At 42.1% G+C, this 18,865-nt stretch overlaps 1 protein-coding gene across 1 annotated transcript in view; it reads right to left on the bottom strand.

Moving 5' to 3' along the window:
• The window catches only part of LOC124545637 (protein O-mannosyl-transferase TMTC2-like), a 189,138-nt gene that overhangs the window by 146,925 nt on the left and 23,348 nt on the right, over positions 1-18,865 (bottom strand). The window contains exon 2 of the mRNA XM_047124582.1: positions 6,623-6,830. Coding sequence (XP_046980538.1) covers positions 6,623-6,708 — 86 coding nt within the window. The 5' untranslated portion in view covers positions 6,709-6,830. The remainder of the gene's footprint in view (positions 1-6,622; positions 6,831-18,865) is intronic.

The following is an 18,865-nucleotide window of genomic DNA, read 5'->3' as shown; positions in this document are numbered from 1 at the left end:
TACGAATGGTTTAGTTGGACACATTTTTCTCTTTGTGATAGAAGGTGCTGTAATAGTCACAAACGTATAAGTGCGTGGTATCACGTAACATTCCGCCAGTGCGAACGGTATTTGCTTCGTGATACATTACCCGTGTTAAAATGGACCGTTTACGAATTGCGGAAAAGGTCGATATCGTGTTGATGTATGGCAATGTGATCAAAATGCCCAGCGGGCGTGTGCTATGGTTCAAATGGGTCTGAGCACTATGGGACTCAACTGCTGTGGTCATCAGTCCCCTAGAACTTAGAACTACTTAAACCTAACTAACCTAAGGACATCACACACATCCATGCCCGAGGCAGGATTCGAACCTGCGACCGTAGCAGTCGGTGTGTGCTATGTATGCTGCTCGATATCCTGGACGACATCATCGAAGTGTGAGGGACGTTTCGCTGGATAGTTACGTTATCTAAGGAAACAGGAAGTGTTCAGCCACATATGAAACGTCAGCTACGACCTGCAACAAATGATGATGCCCGAGTAGGTGTTTTAAATGCTGTCGCTGCAAATCCGCACATCAGTAGCAGACAAATTGCGCGAGAACGGAAATCTCAAAAACGTCGGTGTTGAGAATGCTACATCAACATCGATTGCACCCGTACCATATTTCTATGCACCAGCAATTGCATGGCGACGATTTTGAACGTCGTGTACAGTTCTGCCACTGGGCACAAGAGAAATTACGGGACGATGACAAATTATTGCACGCGTTCTATTTATCGACGAAGCGCCATTCACCAATAGCGGTAACGTAAACCCGCATAATACGCACTATTGGGCAACGAAGAATCCACGATGGCTGCGACAAGTGGAACATCAGCGACCTTGGCGGGTTAATGTATGGTGCGGCTTTGTGGAAGGAAGGATAATTGGCCCCCATTCTATCGATGGCAATCTAAATGGTGCAATGTATGCTGATTTCCTACGCAATGTTCTACCGATATTACTACAAGATGTTTCACTGCATGACAGAATGGCGATGTACTTCCAACATGATGGATGTCCGGCACGTATCTCGCGTGTGGTTGAAGCGGTAGTGAATAGCATATTTCATGACAGGTGGATTGCTTGTCGAAGCAGCATACCATGGGCCGCAAGTTCACCGGATCTGACGTCCCCGGATTTCTTTCTGTGGGGAAAGCTGAAGGATATTTGCTATGGTGATTAACTGACAATGCCTGACAACATACGCCATTGTCAATGCATGTGCGAAATTACGGAAGGCGAACTACTCGCTGTTGAGAGAAATGTCGCTACGCGTATTGCCAAATGCATTGAGGTTGACGGACATCATTTTGAGCATTTATTGCATTAATGTTGTATTTACAGGTAATCGCGCTGTAACAGCATGCGTTCTCAGAAATGATAAGTTGACAAAGGTACATGTATTACATTGGAACAATCGAAATAAAATGTTCAAACGTACGTATGTTCTGTATTTTAATTTAAAAAACCTACCTGTTACCAACTGTTCGTCTAAAATTGTGAGCCATATGTTTGTGACTATTACAACACCATCTATCATAAAACCAAAAAAGTGGTCCAACTAAGACATTCATATTTCTTTACGTACTACACGAATATGTAATAAATATCGGCGTTCGTATTTAAAAAAACCCAGTTGATATCCGTTTGACCTATGGCAGCGCCATCTAGCGGGCCAACCATTGCGCCATTTGGTTTCCCCCTTCAAGCTAGACAAGTTTCGTTACTTGTAGTATTTTGTTTAACGCTTATTTCGTGAGATATTTGGCCCGGTCACGATCAATGAACCCCCCTGTATATATAATTGAGGATGCTGGGAAAGCAAATGTGACATTAATAAGATCATGCTGAGTGAACAAATCTTGAATATATATAAAAGAATCAGTACAAGTGGACGTGATTTTTTCTGGAATGATTTGTCTAAAAGTAAGAAACAAAATGGTTTAGAGAAGCAATTTACACGCCTTCGAATGAAGATCGAAATCACGTAAAGCAAATGGGGCGTTTAAGATATTTCTCTAAACTATTTTTTGTTCTTACTTTTAGACAAATCGTTTTCAAAACATTTGACTGATTTATTTTCAATTTGTTTCTTTTTTGGTACTACTAGTGAATAACTTCTGAAGTATCACGAGACCATTACCTGATAACATGACTACATTCGAAGTGTATCACAATTAACTGGAGGAGATGGGTAGAGGGGATTTATCTACTGAGAAACGTTCATAAAGCTTAGTTTGTTTCGATATACAGAACTTTTCTAATATTCTATTTGAAATTACAACTTGTTTTCAGGCTTAGCTTTTGAGTTAACTGGTTCAAATGGCTCTGAGCACTATGGGACTTAACTTCTGTGGTCATCAGTCCCCTAGAACTTAGAACTACTTAAACCTAACTAACCTAAGGACATCACACACATCCATGTCCGAGGCAGGATTCGAACCTGCGACCGTAGCAGTCCCGCGGTTCCGGACTGAGTGCCTTAACCGCGAGACCACCGCGGCCGGCTTTTGAGTTAACTTTTTTACGCTATTGTATACCTGTGTCACTCAGTAAATAAATTATGCTTATCTTCTACTGTTTTCTATTATATGATACTTAAAACAACGATAAAGCAGTTAATGATTTTAGATTGGCTGATCACACGAGTAGGTTAAAACATACGCGAAGGAGCATAGAGTACTAGGATTCCTTACCCGTGGTTGAAGGCGCGTGCTTAGTCATTCTTCGTTAAGTTGTTTTTTTATGCACTGTACTTAAGAAATAGCTGGCCAATTGCCATTAATGCCACAGCAACTAGGTCTAAATTGCTCGCTTTCTTAAACACTGTTTCATGTGATTCCAGCTGCGGACACAACAGAACAACATGTTAACATAATACATTTGTCAAAATTCATTACAGTCAGGCCGAGAGAGAGAGAGAGAGAGAGATAGAGAGAGAGACAGAGAGAAAGAGAGAGATGAAGAGAAGGGGACGGAAAATCATCAGATCCTTTCATCTGTAGCCTGTAGTGATTTTTGACAAATGCATTATTTATGCATATTGTTCTGTTATATCCGCATGTGGAAACACATGACACACTTTTCCCTCGCATCTTACATACATACCGATTCACGTGACACCGTAACATTAATGGTAGTTGGTCAGCTCTTTGTTAAACACAGTGATCAGTAAGAGCTATTCGAGTAAGAACACGTAAGCACACCCCTTCACCCACACGGAAAGTATGTTTTGGAAACATGAAAAACACGCTTGGATCTTAGCTGGCACATGATCGGAGCTCAGAACAGTGTTTCCTTCGTCACTGCATCCAATCATCCTTCATGACAATGCACGATGCCAAGCGGAGAATCCCGTGCAAAAGCTCCTGCCTACGCGGAGGTGGAAGATACTGGAACATCCACTGTATTCATACGACGTCAGTCGATGCTGTTACGAGCTGTTCTTCATGATGAAGGTAACTCTTCGCAGCATACGCAACAACACAAGAGAGGACATCGCCTGTGTCATAGGGTGATCCTTAATGAGTGTGTTGACAGTGTACAGTGTCTTCCATCCGAGTGCGGGAAGCTGATCGAGGCGATTATATTGAGGGCACGTAATGCGGTGAATGTATGTAAGTGAAGTCTGGTATGAATTATAACTGTGTTGTCGCTACTTTTTATCCAAATCATGGACTTTTGAGTGTTCTGTACGCAGCCTCTTACATGGATGTGTTTCACTTTCCTCGAATTCACTAAATAACCTGAAGCCATCCATTCACCATCCTAAAACCTACCAAGCGTGTTCGTTCCGCTTTATGTCACTTTGCAACATTACGCCTAGATATTTAGTCGCCATCACCGTGTAGAGCGGCACAACGCTAATGTTGTATTCGAGCATTACAGAAATGTCTTCCTTACTCGTTTGCATTTTTTATTGCCTGTCAATTTTTAGAGAATTCTGCGATTCATCACGCCAAATAGAAATTCAGTTTCAGTCACGCTGCGTCCTCGAACAGTCACTCAGCCACAACGCTTTCCCGAACACTACAGTGTCATCAGCAAACAGTTGCAGATTGCTGCTCACAATATCTGTCAAACGATTTATGTGTATGGAGAACAAGAGTGGTCCTGTCACACTTCCCTGGGGCACTCCTGTCGATATCTTTGTCTCTGATGGTCAGTTACTTTTACTATCATCTACCCTCGGGTGGTCGAAGTTTAGAGAACTTTGACTCAGTGGACGGACTATCAGAACATCTTAAGCTGTTAAGCTAAAATTTATCTGCAAAAGTTTTTTAAATAAGGCTGTGTTTTTGAAAGATTCGCAATGTAATCTGGTGATACTCTATGACTTACAACGCACTGCGTTTCTGTACGTGTACCATCTGTGGACTGTTGCAGCTTTGTATTTCTGTTGTCACTCAGTAATAGAAATGCGAAGACCGTTCAATAAATAATGTAACACATGTTTTCCCGCCAATTTTCGGTTGAAATATTGCAGAATTTGATGTGGGGCATTGTGGAATATTCCCGATTCAGCGCCTATAGTTTCATGAATTTTCAATAGGTGCGGCACCATTCGTAGCCTTCAAAATGACCTGTGTACCAGAGGTGAATTCGAAGCAGAGAGCATCGAAGATATTCATAGGCACTTGCAGAATGTCTACGGAGACCTGGCAGTGAACTAAAGCACGGTGAGTTGTTGGGCACGGAGTCTGGCATCACCGCAACAAGGTCGTGCAAATCTGGCCTGCCGCTCATAGCTGTGACTCTGGTAGTACTGGAACGTGCGGACACTCTCATTCGAGGCGATCGACGGATGACAAACATCTCGCTGGTCAGTCGGACGTCTCTCTTGGCAGTGCTGACAAACTCGTCCACCACTTGGGTTAGTCAAAGGTGTGTGCCGGATGTTGCACCTCCGACTTCCATCAGTTTATTCCAATGAACGATGCATTCCGTGGGAAGCAGTATTTAGATGAAGGGGAAGCTCCTGATGCAGCAAGACGTCGGCTGCGACGTCGACCTGTAGGGTGTTACCATATGGGCAAACAGGCCCGTCCAGTAAGGCGGCGTAACGCCGAAGGATTCAACGGATATTGTATTAAGAAATAGTTTCTTGGAGCCAAAAGAGCGGGGAAGAGTATGGAGCATTGGAATCCTGAACAAAACGATGTAATTTCAGAAAAAAATATCTATTGCGTTAGTCATTGAACGTCCCTCTTATCTCATATGTATAGCGACATGAGTGTGATTCCAAATGGTTCAAATGGCTCTGAGCACAATGGGACTTAATATCTGAGTTCATCAGTCACCTAGAACTTAGAACTACTTAACGGGGGTAGGACGTTAAACGGGCCGTCTTGGAGCAGGAGAGACACCACAGGACTTTTTAATTCCCATTGTCTATACTTTTATGAATAAATTCATAAAACTTTGTCAGCATGACCAGGAAGGATTCAGGATTCACACTCATAGCAGTGGAAGTTCAAAAACATAACAAAATTAATTTTGTTTTACATGTCAAAGTTTACCATTTTTTCGCTTACTATTGGCTGCGTTTGTTGCTGTAGGTACACGTTTCTTCATAAGTAAGAAAGATTCTTCGATGAATTTTGCACAGCATGCAAACCGTACTTACAGGTGTATGAAACTCTAGAAATTATTTAATTTATGAAAAAATGAAGGTGCTGTTAGATTTTAAACTTCACGTTTAGAAAAAACTCGAATTTTATATGCAATTTTTACCACAGTTTCCAATAGATTTGGAAAATTCTAGAATTTGATACACCTGTAAGTATGGTTTGTATGCTGTGCAAAATTCATCGAAGAATCTCCCTTACTTATGAAGAAAAGTGTACCTATACCAACAAATGCAGCCAATGGTAAGTGAAAAAAGATCAAATTTCAAATGCAAAAAAAAAAAAAAAATTCTTATATTTTACAACTTCCACTGCTATGAGTGTAAATCCTGAATCCTTTCTGGTCATTTTGACAAAGTATTATGAATTTATTCGTAAAAGTATAGATAGTGAAATTAAAATGTCCTCTGGTGCCTCTCCTGCTCCAAGTCGTCCCGTTTGACGTCCTACACCCCTTAAACCTAAGGACATCACACACATCCATGCCCGAGGCAGGATTCGAACCTGCGACCGTAGCGGTCGCGCAGTTCCGGACTGAAGCTCCTAGAACCGCTCGGCCACATCGGCCAGCGACATCAGTATGCTTTTTGCTTGAAACAATTCGACGTTGGTTTGTTGATTGGTTGATTGATTTGGGGGAGGGGAAAATAAACAGCGAGGTCATCGCTTCCATCGGATTAGGGAAGGATGAAGAAGGAAATCGGCCGTGACCTTTGAAAGGAACCATCTCGGCATTTGCGTGAAGCGATTTAGGGACATCACGAAAAACTGTACAAGCCCACGTCCCTCCGAATGAGTGTGGTAACCACTGCGCCACCTCGCTCGCTATATTATCGCTTATAATGCACGATTTCAGTGAAATATTATGGAAACAAGTGATACAGACTTTCTGTCTGTACCACACGTCACTTTTTCGCAACAAACTGTGTACACGTAGGTAGACTACACCAGGCGGTGAAGCGACGTACCTGTCGTCGTAGACGAAGCCGGCGTCCAGCGTGTTGTAGTAGGCGGCGGCGGCAAGCAGCGCGCACGCCACGGCCGTGCCGTCCATCCAGATAAGGGCGGCCGCGTCACACCAGCAGACTACCTGTTGCCTCTCGCTCCCACACTTGTTGGCTGCAGACACCCCGCCAGGGGCAGCGGGGCGACAGGCGCGCTCACAGGGGCGGACGACTGCCGACAAGCACACAAAATGTGATAGCACTCTCAGCAAATGCGTTTGTTGGTAAATCCAATTAAAAAAAAGAAAGAACAAATCGCTCTAAGCACTATGGGTCTGAACAGCTGAGGGCATCAGTCCCCTATACTTTTTTCTTTTCTTCTACTGAGGTTGGTTTGCAGCAGAGCGCCATTCCTCTTTTCTTTCTCCCTTCCTCTTCGTTTCCACGTACGTGTTACATCCAACGTCATTCATGACCTGTTGCACGTATGATATCCTTGGTCGCCCCTGCCGATTCCTTCCCTCAATAGCTCCTTCTGCTACTGTTCCAATGATGCTGTTGTGTCGTAGCATGTGCCCTACAAGTTTGTCGCTTCTTGTTTGGATGTGCCTCCATAGAGATCTGGTTTCCTGTACTCTTCTAAGCACTTCTTCATTTGTTACGTTGTCTGTTTAGCTGATCTTCATCATCCTTCTATAGCAAGACATCTCCAGGGCCTCTAGCCGTCTCCTCTCTTCTCTTCCAGTTGTCAAAATTTCACATCCGTATAGGGCCACACTACAAACGAAATCTATGGTGATACGTTTCCTTATTTTCAGACTGATGTTGTTGCTGGTGACTAAGTTCCTTCTCCGATTAAATGCAGTTTTGACCTTTTGTATTCTGGTCGCAATTTTTTTCTGGCTTCTACCATCTCTTGTGATTTTGCTTCCCAGGTAAGTAAATTCCTAGACTTAGAACTACTTAAACCTAACCAACCTAAGGACATCACACACAGCCATGTCCGAGGCAGGATTCAAACCTGCCAACGTAGCAGCAGCGCGGTTCCGAACTGAAGCGCCTAGAACCACTCGGCCACACCGACCGGATAAATCTAATTTTCTTAAGTAGTTTTGTATAACTATGACGGGTAATATACAAGATGTCTATACAATCCCTACATCATTTCTAAAATTCATAATTTGGAAAGTGTTAGAGACACAGTCCGCTGTTTGTTGCAAAGCGTTTAGCATATCTCATAGTTTTTTTTTCCTCTCTTGCAGTGCATCACAATGGCTACAGGCCAGGAGAAGGTGCAGTGTATATCACCCACTTCAGAGTCCGTTTTTATCAGATCTGTTGATCTACTTACCCTTCTCATCTTCCCTGAAAGTTTGTAACGTCATCACGGAATCACCGTATACAACCGATTACGCCTTTTGCGACCGAAGTGCGCATGGTCTAAGCATAATAGCCGAACGATTGTCCTGTGTAGTATGCACTGGCGTATTCCTAGTTGGCCTACATAGATGCTGTTACTGACTACCTGAAAAAGTATATCATTTCAAATAGAGCAATTTTCCACGTTGTGGGATACGTGAATCGCTACAACATTGTGATTTGAAGCTCCGAGAATTCACACAACACACGTGAGCACATCCGTGGTTGTCCGAAGATTAGTCTTTGGTTTGGCTTAATACGCGATGGTGTCTTAGACCTATATTTTCTTCGCAGAGAAAAGCATAACGGTAAATGTATACCTGGACGTGTTCGAACAGTTCTCGCTAGCACCCTGACCCTGAATAAGGAAAAGTGTGAAGTTATTCACATGAGTACTAAAAGAAATCAGCTAAATTTCTATTACGCGATAAGTCACACAAATCTGAAGGCTGTAAATTCAACTAAATATCTAAGGATTACAATTACAAATGCCCTAAATTGGAACTATCAGATAGTTAATATTGTGGGTAGAGCAAACACTTAGAAGGTGCAACAGGTCTATTGAAGATACCTCTCACACCACGCTTGTCCGCCCTATTCAGGAGTATTGCTGTGCGGTGTGGGATCTGGATCAGGTGGGACTGGCGGATGACATCGAAAAAGTACAAAGAAGGGCAGCTCGTTTCGTATTAGCGTGAGATAGGGGACATAGTGTCACAGACAAGATACGAGAATTGGAGAGGCAATCATTAAAACATAGGCGTTTTTCGTTGCGCCGGTATCTTCTCAAGAAATTTCAATCACCAGTTTTCTCCCCCGATTGCGAAAACATTCTGTTGGCATCCACCTACATAGGGAGAAATGATCATCATGATAAAATAAGAGAAATCAGGGCTCGCACAGAAATGTTTATCCGCTCGTTTTTCCCGTGTGCCGTTCGACAGTGGACCGGTAGAGAGACAGCTTGAAGGTGGTTCATTGAACCATCTGGCAGGCACTTTATTGTGAATAGCTATCACGTAGACGTAGATGTAGATCCGAAGAGCTGCAGCCGTCCACTGTCTTTCCGCATGATCCTGTGTCACGACATTGAAAATGCAGGATATGCTGAACGACAATTTCCTGCGAGGTGGATGGGTCGTGACAATTCCATCTAATATCACACATTGCCACGCTATCGGACACCTCAAGGTGAGCGCCTACACACCACCAATGAATCATCCTTCGTGCACGAATCAATGAAGCAATTATACCTGTTGATCCAGCAATGCTGGCCGCACGTGAGCAGTATTCGAATATCTGCCTTTATGTTCTACGACCTACGAGTGGGGCACACGCTGACATTCGGGCATACAAGGAAAAAAATAGAGATCTACTGTAGGATTCACAGCAAATCACGATGCTCCATCTCCTATAGTCTCCAAGTTATGAGTTATTGATGTGGTAGTGGACTTTATGGACATAGAGTACAATATGTAAAAGAATCTAGATGGAATGAGAAGAATTGCAAAAAAGATTAAGAAAGAAATACTCGACATGAACAAGGGTGCAGTATACATCGGCCCAGCTGTTCAGTTTGCATATAGAGGAAGGAATAGCGGAAATAATAGATTGTTTCAGGGTAGATTAAAATTCAGCGTAAAACTTCAGTGATGACCTTCCTATTGTCAGTGAAACTGTGAAACTGAGGATTAATTGCAGCAACTGTTGAATGGAATGAACAGTATAATGAACACACACTTTGGATTGCGATTGAACTGAAGAAATACTTATGTAACGAACAGTAGCAGAAATAAAATTAGTGACAAACTTACCAGCATTGGGACAACGAAGTAGACGTCGTGAAATACCTCCCCTACTTTGAAAGTAAAATAACACACGAGGAATTAAGCAATATGGACATAAACAGTGGACTGATACAGGCAAAGAGTATATACCTCGTCAAAAGAAATTTCGCCACTGCAGAAGAAATTTCTTAGAATTTTCGTTTAAACGACACAATTACATGGGGCTTTCAGATCACGGGGGAACCAAGTTCATTTTTGGTCATTTTGGACTTATTTCGCTTTTCGTTTTATTTATGAAGCTGCTTTCAGAGCATAAAAGAATCATCTCCAGATATTATAGATAACTAGGATAGGCAACACTGTTGAGTCGGCCGCTGTGGCCGAGCGGTTGTAGGCGCTTCAGTCTGAAGCCGCGCCGCTGCTACGGTCGCAGGTTCGAATCCTGCTTCGGGCGTGGATGTGTGTGATGTCCTTAGGTTAGTTACGTTGAAGTAGTTCTAACTATAGGGGACTGATGAGTTCAGATGTTAAGTCCCATAGTGCTCAGAGCCAACACTGTTGAGCTTGGAAGGAAGCAGTCTTTTGTCCAAAGTACGATGAAATATTTGCAGAGTCACTGTTTGCATGCTTTGTTTCATTGGTATGTGAGCTATAATTAAAGCGGACTGATGATTATGAGTGATTCGTCTGAAGATATAGAAGATAAAGTATCAGCGTCCTAGCTCAGGTTATCTAATAATTACTTTTTGAAAGTTTGACAAGTGGAAATTGAACAACGATTTAAAAGTATGGGCTGTTGCGTTTAAATGTAATATAACAATATTTTACGGTACTGTCGCAGTCTTTGTATGTCGTATTAGCACAATTTGCTTCTAATATAGCAGAGGACGCAACTGCTGAGGGAGATGGTATTCCTGCAGCAGCTGAATATAATGTCTTCAATCAACAGGGAGCAGAGAGAAGAGGAAGAACACGTTGTCGACATCCTGAGGAGTAGAAGAGGAGCATTAGACAGCGCCAGTGGAACTGTGGGCAGGAGGATGCCACAAGGAAGGGCCCAAGCGTTGCGGCTAAAAGCCTCCCTGCTTAACTACGCTTTCTGCAATCACTTTAAAAAAAATGAGAGAGAAAACATATTTCGCTGCTTTTGAAAACTTAATGATCACAGTCGGCAAAATGTGTATCTTCAGGGACTTGTCCAGTCAAGTCAGATTATGAGGTCTCGGACAAGAGTTGGTTCCGGAAATCCTAAAAGCATCAGCTACAAATATTTTTTAAGGACTGGAGGTAGATCTATAAGGGTGTGTAATCTCCACATGTAATAAAATAATCTTATATTCAGACTAATGTACCAGCCCAAAAATGGCATTGTCTCTCATGAAGTTATCTCAAGATGCGAATGTGAAGCCTCAGCCCCTTATTACGAATTCTTGTTATCAGGACATTTTTACTTACCTAATGATAGTGATTTTGGTTTAGTGGACAAAGCAAAATTAAGTGGGGAAAATTTCGCACATGTACACACTAAATTATTGGACGGACATCGTTGGAGAAGCAAAGTAAAGGTTCCTGATATTTGTCGTCAATGAAATGAAATTCTCAGACTTACTATTCTTCATAAAGTTGGAAATTTCAGTGACGAAGAGGAATAAATGGTTGATGGTTGCGGCATCAACTGGCTGATCATGAGGTGGTTGTATTATAAAACAGAATCTCCCTTTACCCTAAGATTTAAGCATACTCTCTTTTTTGTCTATTTTCCGCGTTTGCTCATGCAAATCCCGTTGCACAACCAAAAGTATGCCAGACCTGTACTGTAGAAGAGATAAGCGTCGGTATCGACACTCAGTTCATGACAAAGAAAATGGCTAATATCTTCTGACGCTCAAGTCGTACCTTAGACATGACAGGTGTTGATCATTTAGAGAATTTTGTAGAAAAATAGATAATGACAGTTCTGATGAGCAATTTATTAACACGTATTATATGGTAACTTATAGCATGCAATTCAAAACTTATAGCAGTCGCAATAATTAATAAATGATGTACATATATTAAAAACATGATTCTATCTCTGGTTTTATAGCATCTTAATCAGCGTTACCAACTATAGTCGTTATTGCTTACGTCCTGCATTATCTTTACAACTAATTTATTTGTTTGTCGACTTATATTGAGCTGCAGTTCCTAAACATGTTACTTGATTCAATAAATCTCAACGTAACTGAATTTCACGCATTCAAAGACGAGAAACATCTCTTTGTCCGCTTGCCTAGGGCATGTGTGTAGAATAGTATGACTGTATAAGTTTGTGTAGTAGTAACGCTTACATTTCGCAGTTATAACATTTATCTACCTTTACTCTCAAATATTTAGGACCTGCTACATAAAACTTTTATGTATGTGATAACAATCATATATACAGCATATAAGCGATATAAGTGCAGATATTTCCACTGGTGACTGAGAACTCTGTACCGAACAGCATTATATCAGTATTTACATCATTTGGAGACTATTAGTTATAGCTATTGGGAGTAATACCTTTTAGGTTGGTTTGTACGTGTAAACTCTCGTGGCAAGATCAAACCATTAATGCTTATTTTCCTCTGGGCAGCCTTTCATTCGTGGAAACGTCTATGCGTGGACGCAAAACAGTCAGTCTATACTGACAGGCGCAGTCCACTTAATGGTGCAGCTATGACCGTACAGAAAACGTCAGTGAATAAAGTATGTGACGCGTTTGCGGGAAGACAGTTAGATACAGAGAAACAACAATTAACACATTGAAGTTCATATGTACTGAAGCACCACTGATCGCGTTATCTGCATTTATACCCCTAAACGAAACTCCAGTCACTGGATGTGGATACAGAGGGTATGTGTTCAGCACACCACTCTCCCAGCCGTATATCAGTTTACGAGACCGGAGCCACTACTTCTCAATCAAGTAGCTCTCTCAGTTTGCCTCAAAGGGCTGAGTGCATCCCGCTTGCCAACAGCACTCGGCAGACCGGATGGTGACCCACGCAAGGCGCTATACCAGGCCAAAAGCTCTTAACTTCGGTGATGTGACGGGAACAGGTGTTACCACTGCGGGAAAGTCGTTGGCCATTTATAGCCCTAGCATCCTTTACACACAGGAAGCCATCGGCGACTGCCTCAGAGCTGAGGCGATTTCTTCACATTTCACTTTTTCTGTTTCCTTCGCTTTGCGTTCTGTTTAATCTTTCTAAATTATTCTCTTATGTCTAACGATAATAGTTAAATGGTAGAGATTAATTTTTTGATGACACAAAACATCTCAAGCAGCTACTTGTTCACTTGTTGCTCACGTAACCATTTTTTTCTCTTGAAACGTAATAAAAATACGTCTTATAATGGCAAACTGAGACGGCTGCTGCAGAATTTGCCATCCATTTCACCTAGTTTGGTTTCCCCAAAAATTTAACCCTTCGGCGATACAAAATGCACTTCTCTAATTTTGGGAGGTAATAATTTTGATCGCGTGAATAGACCAGAACATGGAAGAACAGGATGTGACGACCAGCAGCCGCAGTAAGCAGATTTATTCAAGTTAATTGACTGTCGTGTTTTTTCCGACCCGCGCGTGTTAACACGACCACTTCCGGATGGGGAGATACGCCGGTCCTGGATCGATTCCGCTTGGGGGATTAATGACGACGGCCATCCTGGATGTGGTTTCTTGGCAGGTTCTCACGTGTTACTAGGTGAATACTGGGCTGATGCAATGTTCCGCCTCAGAAATACGCTACTTTCTCATGCTTGCACTCAGAATTTAGTCTATATACCGACAGGATGGCTACATTGCTTCTGTGCTGGGGGTTTGATGACCTTAACCATTTGCTGTCCTTACATCCTCAATCAAAATTGGAATCTGTTTCCAATGTCAATCTCCCTTTCGATTAGCTGGGACATTATGTTGATATGTGCTCCGTACTGCTGAAGAATGAAATTTTGCTAATGTTGTCGCAGTTAAGGAAAGTCAAAATCTGTAAATGTGATCAGCGAGTTAGCTGCATTAGGACAACTGCTACCGGCAATCTACAACTCGCACCGAGGTCAACTTTCAATTTCGATGCTTAACTTGAACACCTCCGGATGTTTCTGTCTTCATTAATGTCGAATATACTTTGGTATTGTGAAAGCAGATTAATTTCTTTGAAAAATACAGTTGTGAACAGGTGATATAGTTAACATTTTACACTCTACGATAAAACACCACACCTTGATGGAATTACCCGAATGGGACGGAGATCGGTAGACGTGATGAACATGTACAGAGAAACGAATGATGAGAATTTCAGAAAATTGGTTGGTTTATTCGGCAAAAAGAGATCCACATATAGAGTAAGTCAATAATGCGTTGGTTCACATCTGGCCCTTATGCAAGGAGTTATTCGACTTGACATTGATTGATAGTGTTGTTGTCTGTCCTCCTGAGAGATATCGTGCTGAAGTCTATCCAATTGTGGCGTCAGGTTGTCAAAATCCCGAGCTGGTTGGAGGGTCCTACCCACAGTGCTCCAAACGTTCTCAATAGAAGAGAGATCCGGTGATCCTGCAGCCAAGAAAGGGTTTGGCAAGCACGAAGGCAAACAGCAGAAACTCTCGCCGTGTGACGGCGGACATTATCTTGCTGAAATGTAAGCCCAGGGTGGCTTACCATGAAGGGCAACAAAACTGGGGATGGGGGAAGGGGCTTAGAATATCGTCGACATACCGCTGTGACGCAAGGGTGCCGCGGATGACAACCAGAGGGTTTCTGCTATGAAAAGGAGATGGCACTCCAGACCACCAAGGCCGTATGGGGGCGACGTTGAGGTTGGTATCCCACCACTGTCCGGGACGTCTTCAGATACTGACTGGAGTATCATTGTCTTCAGTGATGAGACCTTCTTCGAACTGAGCCCCAGTGCCAAGCAGAATAACTGCTTTCATAAGGGCCAGAAGTAGAGCAAGGTGTTATTGACTTGTTTTGTCAATCTCTTTCTCTTCAACTAATTATCAATTTCTTCTGAAATAGTAATCATTGTTTGTACGTATACATTACGTCTACCGATTTCCGTCCCATTCGGATAATGCCTTCGTGTTGCATTGCTTTATTTTTTTTTGTCTCAGATTGTACCTCCAATTCGCGGGTGATTCAAAACGATTCATTACTTTGTAAATGAAATAAAGCAGTGTTTTCTAGAGTCCCTTTAACACGCACGGCTATCCGGGAGGCCAAATGGCGCACGAACGTAACTTGTTGCAATTAGTCTATCTGATTCAAATTTAGCACACATAACTGCATTAGTTTCAAATAACAAATACAATAACAATTAGCTAGCTATTCAACCTGCATAAAGCGTAACAACAGCTTCAGAAAAAGTTACCTATAAGTATAACAGCCAGATGTAGGATTTTAAAAATGTGATGCAAGATATCTAGTGACATAGATGTGTGTCATTTTTACGAGCACAAGTATGTTGCACTTAAGATTGAATATGCAGAGAAGACAGTCTCCAAGATTCAAGACCGCAACTCTCTGATTATCCCACTCAATACATTTCTTGCCTAGTTTTGGAATATTGTGACCTATTCAACACCATGCTAAGAAAGAATGCTCTGCAAGTGTACAGAAAATTTCATACAAGAAATCAAGTGAGATAGGTGTGCATTATTTGTACTAGCACAGTTACTGCGGGTTTGTACAGGGCAGCAACTAGGTTTTGGCAGGAACAGAAGAGATAATGCAATTAAGGGCGACAGAAAGCTATACTCTTATAAGCCTTAAGATGGTAAAGAATGTGAAAAAGCGATCTTAATTTGCAATATGACATTGATTTGTCTGTATCGGAAGTTATAAATTTATGTGATCGGTTTCGACTGTGGTAGCAATCATCTTCAGACCGTAAAATATCCTTACAGACTGTAACACATCATATGCTGTACAGCCATTAAATTTAATCGCTCGATACTTGACTGTACGACATGTGACGTGTTACACTCTGTAAGGACATTTTATGATCCTAAGACGATTGTTAACACAATCAAAACCGGTCATATAATTTTATAAATCGCTATCTACACAAATAACATTATCGATTAAAAGAAAATTTCTGCATTTATTGCAGTTTAGGGTTATAAAAGAACCCGTCAATTAGTACGTAGTTATACTACATACCAGTTGCGTGTGTGACAGGGGTGTGTGGCCTAAAATATTTTACAAAAGCAGCAATGATATTACAGGATGAATGCGGAGCTATAAAGGGAGTTGAGGCAGATGGAAAATACTAGAGAGACAAAGGCAGAAACATTTTGCACCTCACACTACTACAGAAGTCAGACAGATGCACCTAATGTACCAACAAGAACTGCTTGAAAAACATTCAGCAACAAATATCTTTTGGAGTCATCCACTGTAAGGAAAAGACACAAAAATATTCTATATTCTTACGTAACTAGTGGAATATTTGGGTACTGAAGTATTGCTAGTTAGTGTAAGAAAAACATCAAACGAACGAAATATTATTTATTGCAAATAATTCTAAGAAATCAAGAAAAACTTTTTCTTATAAAATAATATATTTCCGTTTTTTTCAGAGCAGTACACTGCCTCTTATGGATAGGTATGCTATTATTTTACAAAATATGAAAAGGTTGTTTTCTCCCTTTTCTTTAAGAATATTATTTACTCGGCAGAATGCCTGAGAGCTCCACCTACACAACATGAATAACATTTCTAGGTACGGTCAAGGCTGTTGCGTGAGAAATTCAATGGAGTGTACTGATATGGAGGACAGATGGGGCTCGCATACACTGTAGTGTACAATACCGTGAGCTGCAACGACTGCTGCCTGCGCCGCTCGCTCCTGACAAGTAACGCAACTATCTCCTTGTATCTGGATTGACCTTCGCCAATCAAACTTTTCCTACGCCTTGATGAAGTCAAGGAATCCTATCCGCCCCTAGTCTAACTATCGGCATGGTACACTGGTCAGATAACCAATCCACTGTGATGCCACTCAATATTCGCTCGCAGATGTTTAACTAGTACTCTGTCCGTGTTCACACTGCACAATAAGTGTGGTGGTAAACACAGTGAACAACGCTTAATCGCGAGCAACTCAATGTAGAGTATCGCTCCGATTCGCTAATGACAGAGGTGCTCTCCCAGTGAAGTACTGAGGAGAGACTTTGTTCCTCACTCTTTGTGTACACATACAAGCACATTCGCTCTTGTTACGTGTTCCCACTCCAAGAGCGTCAATGGAACGGCACCTTTTTCTGGAAAAGTTGCCAGAATATATCATTCACTGTCTTCCCTCACTCTTCTAGCTCTTTGCGTTTTTCGGCCAATAAGCGTTGCTCTTTTAAACAGGAGAATGACATTTCGTTTAAGTCGACCAATGCGGAGATATGTAGCATCTCCGTTATGCTTATACTGTCCTCCTGTGAGAACTCAGTAACTGCACAGTCGGTCTGTCAAAAAATTTGTCTTCTGGGTGCTCCCACACAATGTAGTGGAATTTGCTTTTAAGTCGAACAGAGGTGTCGTTATCCCTTCACTCCAGCCGAAGTAGGTGTGCGTTGGTCCACCCCTCTGAAGGGACGGCCAACCCAGGGGGCCGGCCGCCTCCCTAGAATGAAAATTCCTATCGCCATCATGTGGTGTACGCCAGCCTCGACTTTTTCAACCTTGGTGCGCACTTGCGATTTACTTATTAGATTTGCATATCGCTTACATGAATTCTTACAAACTTGACTCAACCTTATTGAGGTTGGGTTCGAATGAAGAGTCTTGATGTTCAGAATACGATTGTGAGAATGGAATATGTAAGAAATGAAGGTCAGGAGACCATGCCACCTTACAAGACATATAGTGGCATGGGTAGCTTTCTAGAACAACTCTGTACTGAACGTAAAATCTTAACGAGATGAATAAAAAATAAATATTATTAACTTGCAAGAGTTGAAGATGTGGCTGAAAACTGGGGTTTCATAGCTTTTTGCTGACATCATCTGGACTTCTGCAACGTTGAACATCTATGAGTACAATCTCCTTGAAATCCTAGAACGCAATGCACTCCATTTCGCTTCAAGCTTCTGTTCAGAATCCACAATATGATCTCTTCACCAGTTTACTAAAGTCACTTCTTTCTGCAGACGAGGGCTGTAATGGCAGCAGTGCAGCAAACGGCAGGGTCTACGTTTACATGTACATCTACATTTATACTCCGCAAGCCACCAAACGGTGTGTGGTGGAGGGCACTTTATGAGCCACTATTATTACCTCCCTTTCCTGTTCCAGTCGTGTATGGTTCACGGGAAGAACGACTGCCGGAAAGCCTCCATGTGCACTCGAATATCTCTAATTACATTCGTGATCTCCTCAGGAGGTATAAGTAGGGGAAAGCAATATATTCGATACCTCATCCAGAAACGCACCCTCTCAAAACCTGGACAGCAAGCTACACCGCGATGCAGAGTGTCTCTCTTCCATGTCAGGCAGGCCTCTTGCAGAGTGTCTCACAATGTCTCATCTTTTCCTTCATCCAATACTGAGTTTTCCTTTTGTTGAAATGGTAGCATAGGGTAAGGAGCCATAGGGTAGGGAGCCTTAGAAAAGGCAGCCTCTTTAGAGGAGTAAACCCTAAGGAAAAACCCCTGTCCTCCAGGTTGGGGGTTCATTGAGGGGCTGGCATCCCACTCGAGTAAAAACAGGTTTTGCTACATTTCCCAAACAAAATAAAAAAGCTGGATGGGTCAAAAGGAAATGACTGTTGTTAACAGCAATGACTCCGATTTGTGAATCATGGTATGTCCAGGGGTTAGTAGAAAAAATTCAGAATATAATTTAAGACATGGAAGTATTAAAATGAATACTTTGGTAATGGCAGGAACAAGAGGTGGTGGTGGTCGTTAGTGTTTAACGTCCCGTCGACAACGAGGTCATTAGAGACGGAGTGCAAGCTCGGGTTAGGGAAGGATTGGGAAGGATATCGGCCGTGCCCTTTCAAAGGAACCATCCAGGCATTTGCCTGAAACGATTTAG

The sequence above is a fragment of the Schistocerca americana genome, chromosome 8, assembly GCF_021461395.2.
Source record: "Schistocerca americana isolate TAMUIC-IGC-003095 chromosome 8, iqSchAmer2.1, whole genome shotgun sequence".
In the NCBI taxonomy this organism is placed as follows: Eukaryota; Metazoa; Arthropoda; class Insecta; order Orthoptera; family Acrididae; genus Schistocerca; species Schistocerca americana.
Note: the sequence above shows the minus strand (reverse complement) of the source record. Positions and strands in the feature narration are given on the sequence as shown.